This window comes from Anoplophora glabripennis, unplaced genomic scaffold (genome assembly GCF_000390285.2).
Source record: "Anoplophora glabripennis isolate ALB-LARVAE unplaced genomic scaffold, Agla_2.0 scaffold324, whole genome shotgun sequence".
NCBI classification, from domain to species: Eukaryota; Metazoa; Arthropoda; class Insecta; order Coleoptera; family Cerambycidae; genus Anoplophora; species Anoplophora glabripennis.
Window position 1 is genome coordinate 429,256 of NW_019417495.1, and position 23,919 is coordinate 453,174.

Below are 23,919 nucleotides of genomic sequence, written 5' to 3' on the forward strand. Positions count from 1 at the left end.
AGTTTTTCGTATGTTTTTGAATTTGCTAGTATTTTTTACGTAAATAATGTATACTTGTTAGACTTCCATAAAATGAGTATTATCAAGTTATTAACATTTACATTACTGAGGTCACCTTATGCTCCAAAAACTATGTTTTTCTATGCTATGCTAGTTTTCGAGATACAAAAAGTTAAAGTTGTTTAAAAGGTATTTTTATTTTGCACAAAAAAATTACAGTAAATGCTCAAAATTACGGCCACCAGTAGCGATACAAGCGTTAATTCTTCGAAGCATATTTGTGTACATTCGGTCAAAAGTGCCAGGCGTCGTTTCGATCTCCTGCGCTGCAGCTAGAATGCGTGCTACCAAATCTTCTTCTGACTCAACAGGAGTTTCATAAACTAGACTCTTCATATGGCCCCACAAATAAAAGTCAAGCGGGGTCATGTCTGGGGAACGTGGTGGCCACGCCATAGGTCCTCCACGGCCAATCCATCTTACACCGAATTGTTGATTAAGGTGATCTCGGACAACAAGCGAAAAGTGCGCTGGCGCACCATCATGCTGCAGCCACATTTCCTGTCGAATGTTCAATGGCACATTTTCTAATAATTCTGGAAGTACTTGTTGTAGGAACGTTAAATAAATAGGACCTGTAAGACGATTTGGAAGAAGGTGCGGACCAATTAAGCGCCCGTCAATTATACCAGCCCAGACATTGACGCCAAACTTCTGCTGAAATCTAGTGGAGCGAATGGTGTGAGGGTTTTCTTCAGCCCAGACATGGTTGTTGCGAGAATTAAAGATCCCTTCTCGTGTGAAGGATGCTTCGTCTGTAAAAAGCACAAACCGCGGAAAATTTGCTTGCAACTGACACTGTTGAAGAAACCAATGGCAAAAGTTTAGTCGTGGCTGAAAGTCGGCGGGAGTTAAAGCTTGAACCTTTTGTATATGATAAGCGTGAAGCTGTTGCTCGCGTAAAACTTGCCAAACGCTTACATGGTTTACATGCATATTCTGAGCAATACTTCGACTGCTGGTGGATTGGTTTTCTTCTATCCTATTAAGAACTTCTTCTTCGAACCTTATCGTTCTGCGGTTTCTCCTTACCCCGCAGTTAACCCTATTTGTTGTAAAAGTTCCTGTTTCCTGCAACCTGCGAAACACTCTTCCAAATATCTTATGTGAAGGGGTTGGACGATTTGGAAATCGGATTGAGTATAACCGACGGGCAGCCCTGCCATTACAACGCGCTTGACCGTACATTAATATCATGTTTGCATAATCAGCAGAAGTATATTCATTCATGATGTATGAATGTTTTAAACGAATGGATAAAGATATCTATCTAATAATTAAAACTTACAAACTAAACTTTACACTAAAATAACAATAATAATTAAAAACTGCCTCGTTTCACAATCGAAAATAATTTGACATTAAAATACAAGTAATGTCAACGGCAAATGTTTTTTTTCCAACATTTTAAACTTGCTTGAGGAATACGGAAACCTTGAATGTTTTGTATCTCAAAAAGAAAAAGCGACACATGTATGCATTTACTAAACAATTTCGTGAAAAATTTACTCAACATGTCACTTTTTAAAAATTTTTGGTTTTTGGAGCATAAGGTGACCTCAGTAATGTAAATGTTAATAACTTGATAATTACTCATTTTATGGAAGTCTAACAGGTATACATTATTTACGTAAAAAATACTAGCAAATTTAAAAACATACGAAAAACTAATATTTGTACAGTGCCGCACAATTTAGGGGGATAAAATGTGAAACGACACCTATCGCACGCCAATAGAAGAAGCCAATAAATGGTTTCTGCCATATTTATACATCCTTTAAGCTAGTAAATCTGTCTGTTGAGTTAGATAAAGAAATATTAACTAATACCGGAGCTACAGGAAAAAATAGTTTATTATTTTTAAATTTCAACGCCCTGTATCTCGAAAATGAGCCGCTTTAGGACATATGTTTATTAAGTAAACTGCACTCATTTTTGGATTTTTTACATACCATATCCGTTCGTAACACCTATTCATTAACACCCTGTATAATAAAAGGTGTCCCAAAATTCACTCAAATTTTTAATTAAAATTATTTTTTTATTGATCCATAAAGTACACAGTATAGGGTTATGTATGGAATGTATTTGTCGAAATTTTCCATTATCGTTTTGCATACATGCGGCTGAATTTCGTTGATATAGCGCTCAATTTCCTCCTTCAAGGCATTGTTGGTCGCGACTTGTTGGCATAAACCTTAGACGTCAAAAAACCCCAAAGAAAAAAGTCAAACGGCGTTAAATCGCATGATCTGGGCACCCAATTCTGATCACCAAAACGGGAAATTACACGACCAGGAAATGTCTCATGCAGTAATAGAATTGTTTCTCAGGCTGTACGGCATGTGGCACCGTCTTGTTGAAACTACATCCATATCTTGTAATTTAGGCACAAAAAACTGGATTATAACGTGGCAATAGCAAGCGAACTGTTAATGCCTGATTAGCCCCATTTTCGAAGATGATGCCTCCAGACCACCACCGCACAGCACAAACAGTGACACGTTTGGATGCATTTCTTTCTCAACACTCGTAAATCTTCCTGAACACCAAATGCGACAAGATGATTTTGTTCGAAAAATCAGCATCCATTTGTTGTTGTTCCATAATCCATTCAACGAACTCTCTTCGCTCTACGTGGTCAGTAGGCTTCAGTTCTTGACAATCGGCTGTACAGAGCTTCTCGAAATGTCCAATTTTTGACCCTGGTACCGAATTAATGTTCCTGTACTCTCAGCAACACTCTCACAAACTGCTTTGATGTTTTGTGTTGAACGACCTATTGAAGGACGACCAGAGTGTTTAAGATCAGTAACTGATCCAGTCTCCCTGAATTTTTCAATTAATCTCTTCACAGTTGATAAAGTTAAATCACTATTTCAGCTCATTATTTTTAAAATATTGCTCAACGGTGAAAACGCGTTATTTAAATAGCCCTGAACTGAACTGTCTTTTTTTCGTCGGCAACACTTTACCCACAAATGGCGCAAAATTCAAATCTTGCGTGAATTTTGGGACACCCGATAGTTTTTAAACATTTCTTTTACAAATGCTTTATTGAAAGATTAGTTATGTATAAACTCACTAATCCCTAGCAGATTAAATATTTCGTTTCCATTTCTTCCATTTATTTTCTCTATCATTTATGTATTCTACAATTTTTCGCTTTCAATATTTGAGAGATAATGACATGGAGATGGAAAAATTATGTTCCTGATAATTTTAATCCATTTTATTCTCTAATATGTAATCAACTTCCAATAAGTGCAACCTTATCACGGTGTGTGTTTATTTACCGTCTGCTCACCTAAATAATAATCAGTTACGTTATACGTAAAAAGTAAAATAGTTTATATTTGTTTTCATACGTTTCAAGGTATTGTAGTTTAAAAATCTGTAATATTTATTCAAACTACCTATATTCTATTCTACAATTTAAGAAGAATGTTGTGTTTGCTATAAATAATTTAGCTTCTTTCTTTTTAGGAATTATGACCCTAACGCGTACCCCGTGTGAGCTCGACAAGATGAGCCTTTTTCAAGATCTGAAGCTGAAAAGGAGGAAAGTCGATTCGCGCTGCAGCAGTGACGGTAAGGGAAGAGCTTCTTTCGATCGACACATTGATTTTTTTTTCAATAGCTTAGTCACACCAAACTTTAGCAATTCATATCATTTCAAAATTTAGGCACAACAAAAATGAATGTGTTTGTAATTTCAGGGCTCGTAGAAGATTACGATAAAAATGGAAAAGCTATATCAACATCTATTTTTTATTCCACGATGTAGTAACCGTAAACTTTTTAAGAAAGCAAATAAACCGATACGTCTATTTTTAGAATGTTAAACGTGATTTAAAATTGTAATGAAATTCTAAACTTAGTTTTAATAATATTTAGGAGAGAGACGGGTAGGAAGTAAAAGTTGTCGGGCAGTGTCCAATCCGTAAATGATTAGATAAATGGGGTCAGTATTTTGCCAGAAAACACATCATGTAACTTCCCTAGACATATACAGGGTGTGCCATTTAACATTCCCGCTGCCAATGTCTCCGAAATGAAGAAATTTATTTTAGTTCCGGAAACTGGGGTTGTTAGGTCCCTCGAATAGCTTCAAATTGTAGTTAGAACTGTTAGTTCGAATCTTTCTGTATAGATGGCGTGGCGATACTAAAAAAATTGTTGATCCCTGGAACGTGGAAATGCAGTCCATCTGAAAGATCGTTAAATTTTGAAAAATTTTTGGGATATAAAATTTTTCCCTATATTTACTTGTTTTCGGGATATGTCGACTTCAATATGCAATTTATGATATAAATAACAGGAAAATCTATTATTTTATCTAAATCACACCGAGACAAAATATTTTTTTAAAATATTGTTATAATGACTTTATTCACACCACATACTAACCAACAAACAATAAATTATAAAAAAACAAATGATCAACTACAGAAAAAAAATTGTACAATGGTAAATCGTATGATTAGTATAGTTAAATTGAAAGAGGCAAACTGATAAAACTGTAATTATTGGAAAACTAATATGTGTCATCTTTCATTGTTTTATTTTAAACAAATGATATGAGACACCTATAACTGCATTTTTTAATAACATTTGATAAAATGCGGTTCGTCTCTGCCCCTTATAAAATTTACCATTGTACATTTTTTTTCTGTAGTTGAACATTCGTTTTTTTATAACTTATTGTTTGTTAGTTTATGTGATGTGAATAAAGCCATTATAACAGTATTTTAAAAGAATATTTTGTCTCAGTGTGATTTAAATAAAAAAATTGATTTTCCTGTTATATCATACATTGCATATTGAAGTCGATATATCTCGAAAACAAGTAAATATAGGGAAAAACTTTATATTACAAAAATTACTCAAAATTTAACGATCTTTTGGATGGAACAGGGAACAAGAAATTTTTTAGTATCGCCACGCCATCTATACAGAAAGATTTATACTAACAATTCTAACTACAACTTGAAGCTATTCGAGGGACCTAACAACCCCAATTTCCGAAACTAAAATAAATTTCTTCATTTCGGAGATATTGGCAGCGGAAGTGTTAAATAGCACACCCTGTATATTTAGAGTGACAATAAATTTGTAATGGTACGGATGTTATTGTTAGTAAAAATTATGTTCAGCAATATTTCTTATCGTTAAGTATGAACTTCTTAATGTGATAATTTTTCTTAAATATGTCGGGTACAATCTGACTCTCCCCTATATATTATTCTTGTGGTTTACGGTTACGTAATTAACTTTTTACTGTTCTGTAAGTTAATAAAAACGACATTATTGATGAGTTGTACTGGAAAATATAGTGACTTTATTTTTTAAACTATGAGCCTTGAAACCTCTACCTGTAAATTATTTTGTGCTTAAGTAAAATTAGAGTAGGCAGCCATCAGCAAAATTTGCTTTTAGGCAATGTCTCTGTCCGCTTCTAGGCGAATCTGTCGCCGATACTAGTACATCGTCACCAGATCTCGTCGGCCCGGCATCCCCCAAAATGTCAGACGCCGCCGTCAACCCGCCCAGCCCCGATTCCACGCCGCTCCAAGTTCAACCGCCCGACCCGCCCGAACCGACGCTGGACAAAATCTCCAGCCGACTGGAAGACTCCGGAGTATTCGATGGAGGCGGCACGGCGAGCGTCATCAGGGCTCTGCCCCCGCAACGGTCCCACAGTCCTCCGATCCGGCCGGCACCGACCTTCAGTCCCTCGCAGCCGCCGAGGCCGCACAGTTCCCCAGGTAGACCCGCCAACATCAGCCCTCGGGCCAGCCCCGTCATCAGACACACGCCCTTGCTGCTTCAACCCACCGCCAGCCCTCCCAGAAACTTCCCGCCAACCATAGTTACCTGTCAAGAACCGACCTCGACCATGCCTTCGATCTTGACATCCAAACCGAGAGGGGTCATCATCAGCCAGCAACCTACCCTTTCGCAAAGTCAGCAGCTGTGGCTGAAACATTCGAGGATCAACGGCGTCAAGCCGGAACTGATCGGCGGCAGCTTTACCACTTCCCCAAATGTCCACTTCGGAGACATTAAGCCTCCTCTCAGTCCGATGCCCAGATCCGCCACCAGTATACCCGTCAGACAAACGCCAACCGTCATCATGGGCGAAGCTGGAGGAGTTAGAACGATGATTTGGTCGCAACCAGCTCTATGCTCCACCCCGACGTCTCCCATATGCGAACCTCAAGGAATGCATCCGACGACTTCCAACTGGACTGGCGGTAGCCCCAACGTTAGCAATACCGAAGAAAGCGCCGCTCAGATGCTCCTGAACCTGGGCCAAGACAGGTTAAGGCTTCCCGTGAGCAGACCGGTGGTGGCGCCGCAATCCCCCACTTCCGGCCATTTCGCCAGCGCCCCTCTAAATATGGAACAGTTGTGGGCAGGCGACCTTCGTCAAGTACCAGTGACTCAGCAGACGCAGGCTCTTAACCTCACCTCGGCCACGCCGGGACTTCAGCACACCTACGGCAGCCAGGCGGCGGAAATGAAGATCATGGGCCTTAGCGAGGCGATGGGGGGCGAACAACATGAGCCAACGGAGGAAGAGGAACAGCCCATGATTTGTATGATCTGCGAGGACAAGGCCACCGGCTTGCACTACGGCATCATCACCTGCGAGGGCTGCAAGGGGTTCTTCAAGCGGACCGTTCAGAACAGGAGGGTGTACACGTGCGTGGCGGACGGGAACTGTGAGATCACCAAGGCGCAGAGGAACCGGTGCCAGTACTGCCGCTTCAAGAAGTGCATAGAACAAGGAATGGTCTTGCAAGGTAAGGTTGTTTGACGTTTTCAATTAATTCTAAGCGATATCTTCTCTGAACTTTCTATTGCGTCATATTCCTCGAAGCATCCTGAAAATGATACATAATTACATATCTATATAATAATTATATCCGTCTATAATGCCAGATCATATCTCGCTCAAATTCAAAAATCCTTTTCCATCATTCAGAAGGTTGAATCAAACAGGTTAAGTAAATTTTTTGAGAGAACCTAAATATCCTGGTATGATTAGTTTTTAAATATATTATACAGGGCGTTTGTTATATTTCATTCCTGGAATATTTTAGATCACAATTTGTTTCTTTTTAGGATTGCTAGCTCCTACATTTTTTTAATGTATTTTTTAATTCTACCCTTATATTACGACTTTAAGCTGAGACTTTTAACTTAAGTAGGAATATACAGGGTGATTCATTAACAATAGGAAAATCGAAAGATGAAGATACTACACGTGAAATGGTGACCATTGGCGCAAACATGCCTTATCCGAAAGTTGATAGTTTCGGAAATACAAGGTGTTGAAAATTAAAATTTTGAATCCAGAAGTCCGGACTTCAATCCTCTTGATTTTTCTATTTGATCTCGAATGAAAGATATAGTTTACAAAGAATCTGTTGGCTCGTGTGAAGAGTTGTGGCAAAGTATACAAATCGCTGCCAACGAAGTCAGACGCAATCCCAATATGTTGTTTCAAACTCGAAGATCTCTCAGAACAATTACTTTAAATCATAATTACGTATTTTATTTGTTTTATTGTGAATTGTTGTAATAACACGAAGAAACACTTGGTATGTTTCGCTTTTAATTTCTCATATTATCAAAACATAGTGTAAGTTAAATCGATCTTTCTCGAAAACGGATCGAGATACCGAAATGAAACAAGAGTACATAATTATTGGAAAAATGATTGCTCTTTCAGGTTTTAAATCAAGTTTGATGTTAAATATACAGGGTAAAAAGTTATTAACTAAATTTTCGGTAAAATTGGTCGTAAGTGGCGCCCTCTATGAGCAATGCTGAAATTACAACACGCTTCTTATTCGTCGCCTAAAAAAATATAGTTTCACAAATTTTCAAGTTCCTAACCTACATATTTTCAGAATAATCGCAAAAAAATGATTTAAAATTTTAACTTTCAAAGCCCTGTATTTCCGAAACTATTAACTTTCGGATAAGGCATGTTTGCGCCAATAGTCACCATTTCACGTGTAGTATCTTCAACTTTCTACTTTCCCATTGTTAATGAATCACCCTGAATATATAACCATTTTCTATTATCGCATTTTACTTTTAGAGATACCTACAGAATCTGTTAAATTAACAAAGTTATCGTGTTCGTGTATCGTGTTTCTTCAGGATTCTCATCACTCTACACATGCAAATTATGAAGTGTCCACAGTGTATCAAGACAATTAAACGGAGTTGTAAATTCTCATAATTTGCATGTGTGGATAATGAGAATACTAAAGAAACACGAGGATAATCACATTACCTAATAGCCACAACAATCAACATCTTGTTTTCATCGCCTACTGAACTCAAAGTTTTAAACCGAAACGTACACCTGCAAATAATGCCATTTTTCTCAAGAATGGCTTTCTGTAGGCGATTTTCTCAATAGACAATATATTTTTTTTAATAAAATGACCTTTTCAATGTTGCTGCCCACTTTAAAAAAATACGACCACTGTAAAAGTTTTGACCGCTAAAAGGGAGAGGTAACCAGAAAAAACTATCACCCAGTACATCGATTTGTCTAAAGCTTTAAGAAATAATACGCAATAATGGTCCAAATAAATGTGCCAAATTTTGACGCGATCAGTAAAAGGGTTATGAAATTATTAATTAAATTAGTTTTATTTTTGACAACTTTGAAGGCGTGTAACTCAAAAACCAAAAATGTTTTATTTAACTTTTTTTCGTAGATCGTATTTATTTGTCGTAGTGAATATGCCGTCAAACGTTGTCGGTGAATTTTGTGGAAAATTCGTTGCTGTTTTATGTTATTGTTTCAAGTTCTTAAATGATCCTAGAAAAGTGAAAATATGGAATAGAATTCATTAAACTTATCGTTACTGTATGTAAACAGGATGTAGGAAACATTTTTAACAAACGGATGTCTGAAAAAACTTTCAGGAAGATAAATATGAATTGCAAGAACACTTTTTGTACCGAACGAATATTAACATCCAAAAAAGAGCATATCTTTAGATACAATGTTACAAAAACATCATCCTTTTCCTCATTTGAGTGACTTAAATGAAGAATATAAGTGAGTTTTTTAGTGTGAGTGAGATATAACCTACAAAATATGTACATCCTAAATGTCTCTACTACTCAATACCTGCTAATATAAGGCATTATACCTACTGGCAAAGAGGAAATGAACGTTACTAATCTATGGATAGTATAATGAGTGTATTTTATCTAAAATGTCCATGACTTTTTTGGTAAATAATACATTTTTCTAAAAAAAAATATTTTAATTGATGAAATGAACGTTTTTATTATTCTTCTGATAAGAAATTCCGAATCACCATACCAATTAAAATAAGAAAATATGTTAAGAATAAGAATTGGCGGTGGAATCCTTTAACGTCATTCATATCTGGAAAAGAATAGGTTTTACACAAATATTCTTATTATTTTTTTAACTGCTATAAAATGTCAATAAAATTTGAGAACACTTGATTTTCGAAACTTGTATCATCGAAATATTTATATCAAGAAATTCATTTACCTTCACAACTTTTATATGTATCTGGATAAGTATTTTGGTGTTATTAAAAAAATGTGCTTTTGACAGACCACCTTTATTACCCTGTTTTTACAAAACGTTTTTTGATTCATATTTACAGGAAACTTCTCACTTAAACTGAGTTTTCCTATATACAAACTTTAGAAACACCCCGAAGACATAAAAATTTTTATATCAATGAAAAAAATTAGCTATTTTATCGTGCCTTTTCCATTTTGAAAAATAAAAGTAATCCAAGAAAAAAACTTAAATAAAATATTTCAAGATTGCAATATAACAGATGCCCTGTATAACTGATTTAACAACTAATCCAAGCTATTTTAGGTATTAACTTAGCGTCATATAACTTGAAAATAAAGAAATCGTCATATTTCCTAATATTCCATTACCCCAAAGATTTGTGGTACGTTCTTCTGAAACACTTCGTATAACACTACGTTACTTAAAGACGCGTATCCTTTTAAAATTCAAGTAATCGCAGTTTCCTGTTCAATTACTGGTGTTAAGTAACCACACATGATTAAGGTCAAAAGGTCAGTGGTTGAGGTCTTACAATAATTATAAAAAAATCAGGGCTACACAGCTATATCAGCTCGCTGCAATATCAATATAATAATTACCATTTACAGGTCCTTGCCATGCAAGATAAAAGCGAATTTACAGTTGTACAATCGAGTTAGCATGTACAAATGACGATAATAACCGGTTTTTATTATTTATTTTTCTTATCTGTGTAATACAAATTAATCAATGCATTCGTTATTTTGTTTGAGGTTTTACGTTAGGATTTTTTATTTAATTTGTAAAAGGAAGGTATTCCGAAATAACATAGGTACAAAATATTTTTAAAAAATATGGATTAATATTTGTATAACTTTTGACTGATTGGCCAAATAAATTTTACTTCACTTCTCTCCTAATTCTACAAAAAGAAAACAAGTACCTAGGTAGTTTTTAAATAAGCGAATATTGTATTAAGTAAAAGACACAAATAAATAATAAAAATAATAATTGATATTTTTTCAACAACAATCAGAGGCAGTTGTTGAAATAAAATAATTTTATTACTAACTGACAACTTTGAAAGATAAATTCATTGCCTACTACTGACTTTTCGATTATTTTCTAATAAGCACTGTTAAAATCTTGTTACAGTTTTTTCTTGAAAACCATAAAGATTTTTAAAATTCTACAAGAGTAAAAAAATTTTGAAAATTAAATACTGCTGTGAATTAATATTATTTTTCAATTGGGTCAATGAAAAAAAAGTTCGGTACAATTTTAGGGGTGAGTCATCCCCAATGAACACCTTAACACCTTGTAACTGCTTCAATTAACTCTAAATCATAGTCAAAGAAGTCCAGTAATAAACTTAAATCATGTAAAATTTAAGGCCCCACTTTGAGGGCTAATAACTCCTCAGGGGTGCAACTTTATATATAAATAATATTTTGGACACCCCTACATGCACCTGCCCTGTGTCGGTTCTTATATATAAGTATACAGGTCTTAGTATACAGGACACCCTGTATACTAAGTACTAATTTCACTATAATGTTCTTGTTCAACTAATGCAACATGTGTGCAATATTGAGAAGCTACATACTTTACCTTCCTACACCTTCCTTTGAACACAAAATCTGAAAGGTAATTAAAATTTAAATGTAATTTGTACTCTCTTAAAACAACTTAGTACTTCTGCTCTCTCGCTGTGATCAAACCAAGTGCAAGGTAATAATCCTATTATAACTTTTCTTACTTAGAATTAGTAATATAATTGTCGATCAAGAAAACTGTAGTTGGGTGAAATTCATCAATAGGTTGTATAGTCGTATGAACTGTATGAAATAATATACTAGAATACCTACAATTGTTGAACCCCAGTAATAAAATGAATAGTCTTCATAACTACAATATTACTCATACTATCAGTGTGATCACAATGCCTTCCTTTCAACATTTTTTTGTCTTCGAAATCAGGAAAGGTATTTGGCGGTTGGAACCAATGAACAGGGAGGGTTTTTCTTTCAATACAGGGGTTTGTTCACTAACTAAATATGCAGGATAGATGAATTACTGACATTTTTTTCCGTTTAAATTTTTCCAAAGCTTGTTCAATACTTCAAATAGTAAACCTACTAGTAAAGCTACTGAAAATGTTCAATTCTGGATTTTGCCTTACAACCTTAAAGCTGATCATATCAGAAGGTTTTAGTTATTGAACAACTGACAGATAATCTTTTTCTGTTGCAAAAAAAGAAGAAAATAATGAAATGACGGCATTTTGGTGACATTGGAAAGATCAGCAAAAGCTTTGAACACTAATTAATAAAAAGACTCATAAGTTGTTATAAAGATTTATTGAGCGGTAGCATTAGTACATAGTACTATATTAGGTGTAGTATTAGGTCAGTGCAGAAGAAACTGTAAATATTGAAGATGAAAGTAAAACATCTAATTTGACAACAAGGCACGCAGTACTTTTCTCGCGATGAATTCGCGAATTTTATTATCAGACCTCGTACTATGTTGTATTAGTACTACAGCTAATATGATATCTCTACATCGATCTTTATCTAATTGTTTAAAAGTTGTAAAAGCGAAATAATGCTAAATGGCGTTTGCGGTTTTGACCAATTTTTCTGGTTCCGACTTTCAGACACAGTCTGACATATTTGATTCAGTTCATAACGCTGCCACATTGCGCTAAATTTACCATTACTATTTTTATTGTAGTTGTTTGTCATCGTATCACAACATTCACATTTGTTAGGTCAAGAGTTAGTGGCACTGTCACGGTCTCCGACGTTAAATTTTTATTTGTTTATTCTGATAAGAGTACTCGTTTCTGGTTTATCTCGAAACTATGTGTTTGTTTGCTTGTGTATTAGTAATTGTGGAGAAAATTTAAAAAAAAATCGTCTGAAACATTTTTTTTATATGACAAACATATTTTATCAACAAACATCTGACCCAGTTAAACAAACAAGATTAGGATTCAGACCAGCTTCTATTGTCAACAATTTACACTTGATATTGAAGACAGTTGAATTATATTCGCCTTCCAAGTATGTTTTACTTATTTTCATTTGTTTATATTTAACAGTCGGTCATAAATGTCGTTTTCATGGAGAGAATTAAGAAATGCAAAGATTATTCCTAAGACATCTAAATAATGTGTCAGAATAATTATAAGGATGTCTAAGCTAATTTTATCCCAAAATAAAAATTTTATCTTTGACTGAGCGGATGTGATTGCTATTTTTGATTTCTTGTTTGCCAATTTGTATCTTTTAGATAAGATATAATTCCTTTTAAATTATATATACATTTTTATAGAATCTAGTTATCGTATTCGGCGGAATAAGACACAAACTCATATTATGAATATATACTGTAAAAAAGCTGAACCTTTTAAAGAATAAATTCAAAGAGTGTGACTAATTTCTACAGCTATCAGGAAAATTTTAAATCGCCTTCTTTAAATCTTGAATAATATGCCATGATAACCTACATTATACGAATGCATTAAAACTTAAAACATTTGACATTCTAAATTACTTCGAAAGCAACTGGATTTACTTAAACAATAGCATTTTTTATTTAATAACTGTTTTCAGTGTGTAAAAAAAATCATTTAAACAACTCCCGACTTGTTCTTTTGTTACCGAAGTTAAAGATCTGCTCGTGTAAAAAAGTTTTTGATAGTTAATTAGAAACTTTCTCTGCTAGTACCTAGTTTGCTCTGCAATTTTGTATTATATTTTTTGGAGCTTTGTATTTCGAATATTTGTAAGCAACAATCATTTTACTATTTTCCATAGAAATAATTTAGCGACATGTTACTTGTCCACCAAATATATTTGTTATCAGCAAAACAGTAGTAACTGAAATGTGGAAGAAACGTGGACAAATTGAAACATTAACGTTATTGACAATATTATGCGCATCAGATAAGCCCAAGACATCATATCACCATACCTACTGTTTAGCTTTTATGACGTATATTAACCACTAAAATCTTTAATTGCCTACATTAAAATTATTTTTATAAATAATATTTATTGAAAGTAAGATAAGTTTACATTTCTTTCCAAATTTATACTATGGACAAAATGACTTTACTTCTACGAATTGTATTATTTATTTCTATAAGCTCTATGACAAACTTCGGCAGAGGTAGCTGGGTTTATTTCAAACATAATTTCTTCTGTGAACATATAGTCCAGACGATATCTGTTTCAAAGAGTCCATATTTGGGTGAATCGTATATCCACGGAGATTTTTGTTTTTTTGGCTTTCAAATATCACTAGAAATGAAAATTTTTCTATGCGCATAAAAAAAACGTGGCTTAACTTTTGGCGGCACAAAATGTTAAAAAAATTCGAAAAATGTCATATTTTTCTTTCTATTTAATTATGTATCTTTTCAAGAGTTGATTTTAGGCGAAAGTGGAAGAGGAAAAAAATGTTTGTAATTAAATTTTACAAAATATGACTACTTACAAATAGAATGAATCTTGATTATTATTGTAAAAATCGAAAAAATCGTCAAAAATGAGGTTAAAAAACGTTACTTTTTAGGGAATTTTTTTGGGGTCTTTAAGTTGGATATAGGACCTTCATACTTGGCTCAAGAAAACTTCTTGTTATGTAGAATCATCACACCAAATTTCATCAAAATCGGTTAGACAGATTTTGCATAATAATTTTGCAATCCAGATTTTGAAAAAAAAAATTTGCAAATCTTCAAAATTTTGCACAGCAAAAACCAAGGCCCTTAGATACTTGAAAATTTAGTCACATATAGAAGGGCCCTCAATCTTTCAAACCGTTTTTGAAAAATTCGAATCCGTCAATTAGGAAAGCTCTGGCGCTTTTTTAAACATCGTCGAATTTTTGTACTATAATTTTGTAATTTTGTAATATAATGAGTTAATTTCTCATTTGCTTATATTTTTAAACAGTAAATAATATTTGAATTATACTTTAATCACAAAAGGAATGATGATTAAATTAATAATTATTTAATTACTAATTTTCGACATATTTTGAAAATAATTGTTGTTTAAACAATTTTAGAATATTTAAATAAATTTGTTTTTGACCTTTAATAAACAGTATATAAGTTTATGCCCTTACTTTTGGTGCAATAAAAAAATAAAGTTGATAATTAAAGGAAGTTTAGAGATACATAATTATCGGACTGTTGAAAGACCAATAAATTATTAACGATAGGCATTTGAAAATACGCTAATTGTTTTTTTAAATCGCGAGATATCGATTTAAAAAAAAATCATCAAAATCGGACCTCTAAAACCTGAGATATTAAAAATTTCTAAGCGCGTCGCGGTTTTGAACTCGCCGATTCAATTTTGAGCAGGCCGAAGCGACCGGCTGCGCTCTCTGCTTCCCCCACCGCCACCACCCGTACGATTTTCTTGAATTTCTCGCTTGCATAAATAACTTTAACCGCGTTTTTAAAGTAGGTTGCCAATGAAGAAAAGTATTGCAAACTTAGACCTGGTAAGTACTCGGAATACCAAAGGTATTTTTCGAAAAATTAGCCCGGATGTCCCAGTACATTTAGTGTAAATGACGGTTAACTTTGATCGACTATAACTACGTAACTACGTAACTTACCAACCGATCTGTTTTTTTTAAAGAAGCGTCTTTTCAATAACTTTTAAAACTTGCTTTAAAAAATTTGATTTGATTGAATATTCACAAAGTTATTCTAATTGTTTATAAGTACAAAAATTCGACCAATGTTTAAACAAGCGCCAGAGCTCTCCTAATTGACGGATTCGAATTGGATTGCAAAATTATTATGCAAAATCTATCGAACCGATTTTGATGAAATTTTGGTGTAATAACATGAAGTTTTCTTTAGCCAAGTATAAAGGTCCTATACCTAATTTAAATACCCCAAAAAAATCCCTAAAAAGTATTGTTTTTTAACCCCATTTTTGCGATTTTTTCGATTTTTACCATAATAATCATGATTCATTCGATTTGTAACTAGTCATGTTTTGTAAAAAATTTAATTACAAACATTTTTTTCCTCTTCCATTTTCGCCTAAAATCAACTCTTGAAAAGATACATAATTAAATAGGAAGAAAAATATGACATTTTTCGAATTTTTTTAACATATTGTGCCGCCAAAAGTTAAGCCCACGGTTTTTTTTATGCGCATAGAAAAATTTTCATTTCTAGTGATATCTGAAAGCCAAAAAGCCAAAAATCTCCGTGGATATACGATTCACCCAAATATGGCTTTTTGAAACAGATACCGTCTGGGCTATTATGAAACTCGAATAATATAGCCGTCAAATTGACATTTACAAGTTGAGACGAATTATCAGAAATTACATATTTCTGGCGATTGTACATGAATGAAATACACTGAATAGCCAAGCTATTTTTCGCGAACATTTTTGCACGAACTCAAATCAGACCAGAACGAAACAAATAAGGACCCCGCTCGACGATTTCGGAAAGAAACAGTCGTCTCTTGGCAGAAGGGTTGTTCCACCCCCTAGAAGGGTGACACCGCATCATTCAAAGGCGCGTTCAGGTGGTAATACAATTATTAAGGTTGCCGATGGGGTACTGTGCCGTAATATTTCTTTTTAAATGAAAATAAGCTCTGCTGGGATGACTAACACTCAGCAGGAAAAATTTATAATGATCGCATTTTTATAACCCTAATTCAGTCGCGTGAGGGTTTTTTCCCAGAGTAAATTTCGGGTACAGACAGGAACAAGTGAAATCAACTGACGGAAATGAGGATTTTTCATCATGGAAAAAAGTATCAATAGAATTAGTTTCCATTTGTTCTGAAATTCACAAAAATAAAAAGTTGTAAGAAGCTGTTCGTTTTTCAAACAATTGTCAAGCTATTGTTCAAACATCCTGTATAATTGCCATTTTGTAAACGCTTTATAAACACATAGCTGGTTCACTGCTACTTGTGTGTGCAGTTTATATAACTTGCGGATTATTAAAACTCTTGTGTGAACATTATATTTATTATTCAAGTCACATTTCAGAAGAGAAAGAAAAAAGTTAAATTGAACCCAAAAGAAAGTTGAGTTATTGAAAATGCCAAGAAAAATTTCCTTACACTCGATTATCAGTAAAGCTGTTTATTTTTCTGACAAAAATAACTTAATAGTATTGCTAATATTTTGTAAATGATATGATTTTGTTTAATAATAATGTGTATGCTATAAAATTAATATTGTTTTGAACTAATTATAAATAAAATAAATATTTGACAACATATTGGTATCTTCAAACCCGTTTACCTAATGATATTGTGGGAAACAACTACTCTGTTGACTACATGACCCGTCCAGCATTGAATTACATCCCAAATATCTAGTAAACATTCGTCAGCAGAGTCAGATTTTTTTATGACATATTTATAAGTAACATCTCAACCACATACAAATCTTTATGAATTAGTGAATTAATATTTGTACAAATTAATTTAAATTTCCAATTTGAAAAGGAGAACGAGAAAAAAATATGATTTTAAAACTAATTTCTTTTATGACGTCGTCTGTTTTTTTTTAAGTCAAAATATTCCCGTTTCGCCTGCTGTGAAACAGTGATTCTTTAATTATTAATCTTCATAATAACTAAAAATATTTATAATTAAGTATTAATTAAAGATTAATATAATAATTTGAAATATTTCGGAGCAATATTTTAATAATCTTAATTTCGCACATAGCCAAAATACTTACTCCCAATACGAGAATACAAAGGGAGATCATGGCTACTGAGATTTAATTGAAAAATTCAAAATATCGGCGTGGGAAGATGGGAATTAAATTTTCTTCCGATACTTTGGACGCTTGGAAAATACGCCATTACTTTTTCCTGTTCCTCCAATTAAAATCCTCACAAATCCTAAAAACATAAGAAAACAAGTCAATATATAGAACAATATTTAGCACCTAGTTCAAATAGATATTCGCCTGTATTTTGTTTATTAATACAGGACGTCTAATTTTAAATGTGTTAAGATTATTTTAATTAATACTGATTATCTGGTAATAAAAATAGAGAGGTTTTGACGATGTTTACAGTAATTTTATTGCAGCAGGTGTTAAACAACTTTGACTTGTACAGCGTGTATAACGATTTAGGCGTAAATTGAACAGTTTCCTTTTTTAGATGTAAGATTTTTTTTCTGACAAAATATAGCTGATTTCTTTGCTGTAGAAAGTGTGTCACAGTAATATATTAAAAAACATTTCCTATAGCAACTTATGCCAACATTTAAATTATTTTCATAGACCTCCACTTTTTTTTATTATCCGATTTTTAATAGATAGTAGGCACTGGGAATACCTAAAATTGAGAAAATCTCTTATAATTAGTAGCATTATTTACCAGTTATAATCAGCATGTCGCTAAATTTTTCATCATCTTAAAACACTACCGGTGATCAAACGAATAATAAATTTAAAACTTTTAAGCCTGTGCAAAAGTACCCTTGACGCGAATATTTTAATTTATTTTTACTATCTAAATTATTTATTAAAAGAAAATAAAAAGAAATCCGAAATTCGCCAAGTACAAATAAATGATCAAAAAAGAAAGAGATTTTGTATTAAATACATCAAATACAACAAACTATATTTCCAAAATTATTAAACGAAATAGACAAAAAATAAATTTAAATGATTTGGTTGTAACTAAAGCTAGTAAAGGTTAAGTCCCATCATTTTAGACAGAAATGACTATAATAAAAAAAAGTTTTAGAATTTATTTATGTTAATATACAGGGTGTTAATGAATAGGTGTTACAAACGGATATGGTATGTAAAAAATCCAAAAATAAGTGCAGTTTACTTAATAAACATATGTCCTAAAGCGGCTCATTTTCGAGATACAGGGCGTTGAAATTTAAAAATAATAAACTATTTTTTCCTGTAGCTCCGGTATTAGTTAATATTTCTTTATCAAACTCAACAGACAGATTTACTAGCTTAAAGGATGCATAAATATGGCAGAAACCATTTATTGGCTTCTTCTAGTGGCGTGCGATAGGTGTCGTTTCACCTTTTATCCCCCCTAAATTGTGCGGCACTGTACAAATATTAGTTTTTCGTATGTTTTTGAATTTGCTAGTATTTTTTACGTAAATAATGTATACTTGTTAGACTTCCATAAAATGAGTAATTATCAAGTTATTAACATTTACATTACTGAGGTCACCTTATGCTCCAAAAACCAAAAATTTTTAAAAAGTGACATGTTGAGTAAATTTTTCACGAAATTGTTTAGTAAATGCATACATGTGTCGCTTTTTCTTTTTGAGATACAAAACATTCAAGGTTTCCGTATTCCTCAAGCAAGTTTAAAATGTTGGAAAAAAAACATTTGCCGTTGACATTACTATGTATTTTAATGTCAAATTATTTTCGGTTGTGAAACGAGGCAGTTTTTAATTATTATTGTTATTTTAGTGTAAAGTTTAGTTTGTAAGTTTTAATTATTAGATAGATATCTTTATCCATTCGTTTAAAACATTCATACATCATGAATGAATATACTTCTGCTGATTATGCAAACATGATATTAATGTACGGTCAAGCGCGTTGTAATGGCAGGGCTGCCCGTCGGTTATACTCAATCCGATTTCCAAATCGTCCAACCCCTTCACATAAGATATTTGGAAGAGTGTTTCGCAGGTTGCAGGAAACAGGAACTTTTACAACAAATAGGGTTAACTGCGGGGTAAGGAGAAACCGCAGAACGATAAGGTTCGAAGAAGAAGTTCTTAATAGGATAGAAGAAAACCAATCCACCAGCAGTCGAAGTATTGCTCAGAATATGCATGTAAACCATGTAAGCGTTTGGCAAGTTTTACGCGAGCAACAGCTTCACGCTTATCATATACAAAAGGTTCAAGCTTTAACTCCCGCCGACTTTCAGCCACGACTAAACTTTTGCCATTGGTTTCTTCAACAGTGTCAGTTGCAAGCAAATTTTCCGCGGTTTGTGCTTTTTACAGACGAAGCATCCTTCACACGAGAAGGGATCTTTAATTCTCGCAACAACCATGTCTGGGCTGAAGAAAACCCTCACACCATTCGCTCCACTAGATTTCAGCAGAAGTTTGGCGTCAATGTCTGGGCTGGTATAATTGACGGGCGCTTAATTGGTCCGCACCTTCTTCCAAATCGTCTTACAGGTCCTATTTATTTAACGTTCCTACAACAAGTACTTCCAGAATTATTAGAAAATGTGCCATTGAACATTCGACAGGAAATGTGGCTGCAGCATGATGGTGCGCCAGCGCACTTTTCGCTTGTTGTCCGAGATCACCTTAATCAACAATTCGGTGTAAGATGGATTGGCCGTGGAGGACCTATGGCGTGGCCACCACGTTCCCCAGACATGACCCCGCTTGACTTTTATTTGTGGGGCCATATGAAGAGTCTAGTTTATGAAACTCCTGTTGAGTCAGAAGAAGATTTGGTAGCACGCATTCTAGCTGCAGCGCAGGAGATCGAAACGACGCCTGGCACTTTTGACCGAATGTACACAAATATGCTTCGAAGAATTAACGCTTGTATCGCTACTGGTGGCCGTAATTTTGAGCATTTACTGTAATTTTTTGTGCAAAATAAAAATACCTTTTAAACAACTTTAATTTTTTGTATCTCGAAAACTAGCATAGCATAGAAAATCATAGTTTTTGGAGCATAAGGTGACCTCAGTAATATAAATGTTAATAACTTGATAATACTCATTTTATGGAAGTCTAACAAGTATATATTATTTACGTAAAAAATACTAGCAAATTTAAAAACATACGAAAAACTAATATTTGTACAGTGCCGCACAATTTAGGGGGATAAAATGTGAAACGACACCTATCGCACGCCAATAGAAGAAGCCAATAAATGGTTTCTGCCATATTTATACATCCTTTAAGCTAGTAAATCTGTCTGTTGAGTTAGATAAAGAAATATTAACTAATACCGGAGCTACAGGAAAAAATAGTTTATTATTTTTAAATTTCAACGCCCTGTATCTCGAAAATGAGCCGCTTTAGGACATATGTTTATTAAGTAAACTGCACTCATTTTTGGATTTTTTACATACCATATCCGTTCGTAACACCTATTCATTAACACCCTGTATAATAAAAGGTGTCCCAAAATTCACTCAAATTTTTAATTAAAATTATTTTTTTATTGATCCATAAAGTACACAGTATAGGGTTATGTATGGAATGTATTTGTCGAAATTTTCCATTATCGTTTTGCATACATGCGGCTGAATTTCGTTGATATAGCGCTCAATTTCCTCCTTCAAGGCATTGTTGGTCGCGACTTGTTGGCATAAACCTTAGACGTCAAAAAACCCCAAAGAAAAAAGTCAAACGGCGTTAAATCGCATGATCTGGGCACCCAATTCTGATCACCAAAACGGGAAATTACACGACCAGGAAATGTCTCATGCAGTAATAGAATTGTTTCTCAGGCTGTACGGCATGTGGCACCGTCTTGTTGAAACTACATCCATATCTTGTAATTTAGGCACAAAAAACTGGATTATAACGTGGCAATAGCAAGCGAACTGTTAATGCCTGATTAGCCCCATTTTCGAAGATGATGCCTCCAGACCACCACCGCACAGCACAAACAGTGACACGTTTGGATGCATTTCTTTCTCAACACTCGTAAATCTTCCTGAACACCAAATGCGACAAGATGATTTTGTTCGAAAAATCAGCATCCATTTGTTGTTGTTCCATAATCCATTCAACGAACTCTCTTCGCTCTACGTGGTCAGTAGGCTTCAGTTCTTGACAATCGGCTGTACAGAGCTTCTCGAAATGTCCAATTTTTGACCCTGGTACCGAATTAATGTTCCTGTACTCTCAGCAACACTCTCACAAACTGCTTTGATGTTTTGTGTTGAACGACCTATTGAAGGACGACCAGAGTGTTTAAGATCAGTAACTGATCCAGTCTCCCTGAATTTTTCAATTAATCTCTTCACAGTTGATAAAGTTAAATCACTATTTCAGCTCATTATTTTTAAAATATTGCTCAACGGTGAAAACGCGTTATTTAAATAGCCCTGAACTGAACTGTCTTTTTTTCGTCGGCAACACTTTACCCACAAATGGCGCAAAATTCAAATCTTGCGTGAATTTTGGGACACCCGATAGTTTTTAAACATTTCTTTTACAAATGCTTTATTGAAAGATTAGTTATGTATAAACTCACTAATCCCTAGCAGATTAAATATTTCGTTTCCATTTCTTCCATTTATTTTCTCTATCATTTATGTATTCTACAATTTTTCGCTTTCAATATTTGAGAGATAATGACATGGAGATGGAAAAATTATGTTCCTGATAATTTTAATCCATTTTATTCTCTAATATGTAATCAACTTCCAATAAGTGCAACCTTATCACGGTGTGTGTTTATTTACCGTCTGCTCACCTAAATAATAATCAGTTACGTTATACGTAAAAAGTAAAATAGTTTATATTTGTTTTCATACGTTTCAAGGTATTGTAGTTTAAAAATCTGTAATATTTATTCAAACTACCTATATTCTATTCTACAATTTAAGAAGAATGTTGTGTTTGCTATAAATAATTTAGCTTCTTTCTTTTTAGGAATTATGACCCTAACGCGTACCCCGTGTGAGCTCGACAAGATGAGCCTTTTTCAAGATCTGAAGCTGAAAAGGAGGAAAGTCGATTCGCGCTGCAGCAGTGACGGTAAGGGAAGAGCTTCTTTCGATCGACACATTGATTTTTTTTTCAATAGCTTAGTCACACCAAACTTTAGCAATTCATATCATTTCAAAATTTAGGCACAACAAAAATGAATGTGTTTGTAATTTCAGGGCTCGTAGAAGATTACGATAAAAATGGAAAAGCTATATCAACATCTATTTTTTATTCCACGATGTAGTAACCGTAAACTTTTTAAGAAAGCAAATAAACCGATACGTCTATTTTTAGAATGTTAAACGTGATTTAAAATTGTAATGAAATTCTAAACTTAGTTTTAATAATATTTAGGAGAGAGACGGGTAGGAAGTAAAAGTTGTCGGGCAGTGTCCAATCCGTAAATGATTAGATAAATGGGGTCAGTATTTTGCCAGAAAACACATCATGTAACTTCCCTAGACATATACAGGGTGTGCCATTTAACATTCCCGCTGCCAATGTCTCCGAAATGAAGAAATTTATTTTAGTTCCGGAAACTGGGGTTGTTAGGTCCCTCGAATAGCTTCAAATTGTAGTTAGAACTGTTAGTTCGAATCTTTCTGTATAGATGGCGTGGCGATACTAAAAAAATTGTTGATCCCTGGAACGTGGAAATGCAGTCCATCTGAAAGATCGTTAAATTTTGAAAAATTTTTGGGATATAAAATTTTTCCCTATATTTACTTGTTTTCGGGATATGTCGACTTCAATATGCAATTTATGATATAAATAACAGGAAAATCTATTATTTTATCTAAATCACACCGAGACAAAATATTTTTTTAAAATATTGTTATAATGACTTTATTCACACCACATACTAACCAACAAACAATAAATTATAAAAAAACAAATGATCAACTACAGAAAAAAAATTGTACAATGGTAAATCGTATGATTAGTATAGTTAAATTGAAAGAGGCAAACTGATAAAACTGTAATTATTGGAAAACTAATATGTGTCATCTTTCATTGTTTTATTTTAAACAAATGATATGAGACACCTATAACTGCATTTTTTAATAACATTTGATAAAATGCGGTTCGTCTCTGCCCCTTATAAAATTTACCATTGTACATTTTTTTTCTGTAGTTGAACATTCGTTTTTTTATAACTTATTGTTTGTTAGTTTATGTGATGTGAATAAAGCCATTATAACAGTATTTTAAAAGAATATTTTGTCTCAGTGTGATTTAAATAAAAAAATTGATTTTCCTGTTATATCATACATTGCATATTGAAGTCGATATATCTCGAAAACAAGTAAATATAGGGAAAAACTTTATATTACAAAAATTACTCAAAATTTAACGATCTTTTGGATGGAACAGGGAACAAGAAATTTTTTAGTATCGCCACGCCATCTATACAGAAAGATTTATACTAACAATTCTAACTACAACTTGAAGCTATTCGAGGGACCTAACAACCCCAATTTCCGAAACTAAAATAAATTTCTTCATTTCGGAGATATTGGCAGCGGAAGTGTTAAATGGCACACCCTGTATAAGGGA

General features: G+C 33.6%; 1 protein-coding gene across 1 annotated transcript in view; it reads left to right on the forward strand.

Moving 5' to 3' along the window:
• Positions 1-3,548: 3,548 nt before the first annotated feature.
• The window catches only part of LOC108911093 (hormone receptor 4), a 63,229-nt gene continuing 42,858 nt past the window's right edge, over positions 3,549-23,919 (forward strand). The window contains exons 1-2 of the mRNA XM_018715928.1: positions 3,549-3,651; positions 5,523-6,869. Of these exons, the coding sequence (XP_018571444.1) occupies positions 3,552-3,651; positions 5,523-6,869 (1,447 nt within the window). The 5' untranslated portion in view covers positions 3,549-3,551. The remainder of the gene's footprint in view (positions 3,652-5,522; positions 6,870-23,919) is intronic.